General features: G+C 29.4%; 1 protein-coding gene across 1 annotated transcript in view; it reads left to right on the plus strand.

The window, feature by feature from the left end:
* Positions 1 to 2541: 2541 nt before the first annotated feature.
* Positions 2542 to 3843, plus strand: part of LOC107733022 (protein argonaute-3-like) — a gene marked incomplete at its 5' end in the record, with an annotated part of 4691 nt that continues 3389 nt past the window's right edge. The window contains one exon of the mRNA XM_016544531.1: positions 2542 to 2759. Within this exon, the coding sequence (XP_016400017.1) occupies positions 2542 to 2759 (218 nt within the window). The remainder of the gene's footprint in view (positions 2760 to 3843) is intronic.

Below are 3843 nucleotides of genomic sequence, written 5' to 3' on the forward strand. Positions count from 1 at the left end.
AACGTCAAACTCGGCGGCAACAACAACATCCTGGTGCCGCATCAACGGTTTGTAACTGCTTTCCCCGCCTTAGTTTGATTGACAGAACATAAACAGCTCTGCTTATTTGCTGTTTTTAAACCGCTGCTGATAACAATGATCATTATTATTTATTGCATGGATTCCCAAACTTTTTGTCACATTAAACCTCAGGGGGACTTCAAGTAAATATTTCAATAATTTAACGACACATTCACATATTCACGATTCTCTGATGATGGTTATTGATCAAATGACATGCAAGTTAACAGATAAATATTTAATCTTTTATAGCAAGTGTTTTTGATTGTTTTTATTTTAATATTATTTCTATATAGGGATGCATGACTTGGTAAAAAAAAAAAGAAGATGATTATTATTTTTTGGGGTCAAATATTGCAAAACAACATATAATAATAATAATTATTATTTATTGTTGTTGTTATTAAATAGTAGTTTTAATTATAAAAATGAAGGCAAAAATACAAACGGTTACTTTTGCAGTTGTACTGTAAAATAAATATTTGATCATTTTGATAATTATAATAATTTATTTTAGACTACACATTTTAAATTCTCTAGCTTTTATTTTGGTGAAATACTGTTTATTGTTGTTGTTATTATATAGTAGCCTTATAAAAATGAAGACAGAAATATTGGCTATTACTGTTAAGAAATGAATATTTGATAGACTAAGTTTAACTTTAGACTAAGTTAAAATACTAATATTTATGTCTTAAATTCTTAACTTTCAAATGTTAAAACTCGAGAGCTTTTAACATTTCAAATCATCTAGCTTTTATTTTAGTGGAATACTGGTTATTATTATTGTAGCTTTAACTCTAAAAATAAAGAAATATAAACTATTAACTGTTAAAATAAAAGTGAATATTTGATAATATGATAGTTTTATTTTAGACTACAAGTTAAATACTAATATTTATGTCTTAAAGTTCTTAACTTCCAAATGTTCAAACCGTTAAGCTTCTAACATTTCAAAGCCTTTAGATTTTATTTTGGTGGAATACTGGCTTAATTTTTCATTCAATTTAATTAATTATTTGCTTTTCATCAAATCATGAACCCTGATTTATTCACTATATTACAAACAAGCTAATTTTGTGTGTTTGTGTGTGCTGTTTCTCAGGCCGTCAGTGTTTCAGCAGCCAGTGATCTTTCTGGGGGCGGATGTGACGCATCCACCTGCAGGAGACGGGAAGAAACCCTCCATTGCAGCGGTCAGTATAGCTTAGCGCTGGATGGATTAATGAATATACTATGTATATTGAAAGAATGCTTATGAATGTGAGATTTCGGATGCATTGTGACAAAACAGTGAACGATACGTGACAAGACTTTCACTGAATGCTAACGAAGCCAAAAAGGGTCCAAAAAGTGCCCAAAACACAGGACTTCTACTTACTAGTGCTATTTTAGTATTATTTATATGGTATTTATTAATATTTTGAATTACCATTTATTTTATGTATTCAGATTTCATCCATTTTAGTTCATTAGAGTTGTAGTAATTTTGTGTGCTTTTGTCATTTTTATTAGTATTTTCAGGGTTATTTTAATATCATTGAAAGATTATTATAGTTTTTATTAATATTTTGAATTGGTTTTTTTTTTTAATATATATATATTCCTTTTTTGTTTTAACTTTGGTGATAGTTTTAGTGATTTTGCTGTTTGTTTTTGTTTTAAATATGTAGAGTTTTTATTTTTTATTTCAGTTTTAAACTAAGTGAAAATGAGAAATGATGCTTGGCGATTAGCTAAAATAAAACAAGTTTGTTTTTTTATATTATATGTTATTTTTATTATATTTTTACATGTTAATCTTTATTTTAAAGTAACAAACTTCTTTTTAGTGTTAGTCAACTACAGTCAATTTGTATTATTTTTGTATTAAGTTTTTAATCTAATATTTTTTTTTTTTTAACCTTATTTCACTTTATTTCAGCTCTGTTTCAATTAACAAAAACAACTTTAGTAGTTTTAGTTAATCATAACACTTGTTTTATAGAAGTAGAAGGACACAAAGTGTCCGACGGTGCTTTTTTAAAAAGCATTTTTAAAACTGTTCGTTTTGATACACTATTATCAACTCCAGTATAAAGTTAGAGATAAACTCAGAATTGTGATGGAAAAAGTCCAGAATTTAGAAAAAAAACTGCAATTACCTTTTTTATTTTTTAAAAAGTTATGCCTTTTTTCGTGCATAAGTTAATATCTCAAAACTGGGACTTTTCTTAGACAAAATGTTACAGTGCAAAAATAATCATTAAAAATATCAAATATATTTTATAAGTTTTTGCAAAATATAATAATTTCTTATTATTGTCTTTAAGAAAATGTATTAAATATATCTTTAATAAAAAAAAAAAGTGAACTTGGTCGTGTTTTTGTGAGTCACTCAAAAACATCCTAGTGCAACAGCCCTGTCAGTTTAACGAAAATACAGTATTGTAGAAGATGTTTTTGAAGGCGTAACTTGAGCATTTGGCATGAGTTTGACTCCTCTTCCTCTTTTCTCAGGGCACTAGCCGACCCTCCCACTACCATGTCCTGTGGGACGACAACTGCTTCACTGCTGATGAGTTCCAGCTGCTCACTTACCAGTTGTGCCACACGTACGTGCGCTGCACCCGCTCCGTCTCCATCCCCGCGCCAGCCTACTACGCCCACCTGGTGGCCTTCCGTGCGCGATACCACTTGGTGGACAAAGAACACGACAGGTGTGTGTGCCAAGACCCAAATCTGTGCCATTGTCCTAGAATAGCACTGTTACTGGTGATACAGCTAAAAAAGTTATGTATTGTTAGGTGAATCAGACCGCTAATTGTTTGTTCCCGGCATGCTTTGCATTGGGCTGGATTAGGAGAGTAAATGTTGAAATTAAGCATTTGTTTATGTATTTTTGAGTGCATGAAAAGACCTGTTAATGTGTAATGTTCAGTTATGTTGAAAAAGAGTTTCTGTTATGTTGAAGTTTTGTGGTTACCATTGTTAATTGAATTGAATATTAAAATTGAGATGATATAACAAAATATGTTATTAGACTACAATCCAGTAATTACAACTAAATTCGAATAAAAATATGTTTAAAACTGTTATTTTAGAATCATTGAGATAACATTATTTAAAAAAAATTTTTGAATCAGTTTATATTTTTAATTTTAAAGTTTTAGTATTTTTGTTATTTTGTCATTTTCAGTAGTTTTAGTTTTTTATATATTTCTATATATTTTCATAGAAATTTTCTATTTATATATATATATATTCATTTTTATTTCAGTATTATTTTAGTACATCAAGCTAAGTTAAATTAAAATGAGAAATGTTGCCTTGTCAACTAGCTGAAATAAAAAGTTTTTTATTTTAGCTAATGTTTATTTTACTTCAAGTAATGAAATTGTTTTTTTTATGGTTTTAATTTTAATTTCAGTTGTAGTTAACTCTAATAACCCTGGTTTAAAATTAAGATAACTTTAGTTTTGTGTAAGCACTTGCCTTTAAACATTTTAATATAATCAAAAGGCCATTTTTTCAGTGTAATACATTTTGTGATTGTTTTTGTCCTAAATCGCAAATTACGCAGGATCGCAAATAATGCAACATTCTGCTGTTTTTCTGTTGTGTTCTGTGATGGCTTAAAGGGGTCATATGAGGGGTCATTCCGTGTGACGGAAATGTTACGCCCCTTACCGTACTGTGATGCCCTGTCCGGCCGGAGCGACGAGACAAAAACATTAAAACCCATTATAATCGAGGCATTTGTTGCATCCAGTGGGGACATAATTACGGATTATAATGACTTAT

This window comes from Sinocyclocheilus rhinocerous, unplaced genomic scaffold (assembly GCF_001515625.1).
Source record: "Sinocyclocheilus rhinocerous isolate Xijiao unplaced genomic scaffold, SAMN03320098_v1.1 scaffold3174, whole genome shotgun sequence".
Lineage (NCBI taxonomy): Eukaryota > Metazoa > Chordata > Actinopteri > Cypriniformes > Cyprinidae > Sinocyclocheilus > Sinocyclocheilus rhinocerous.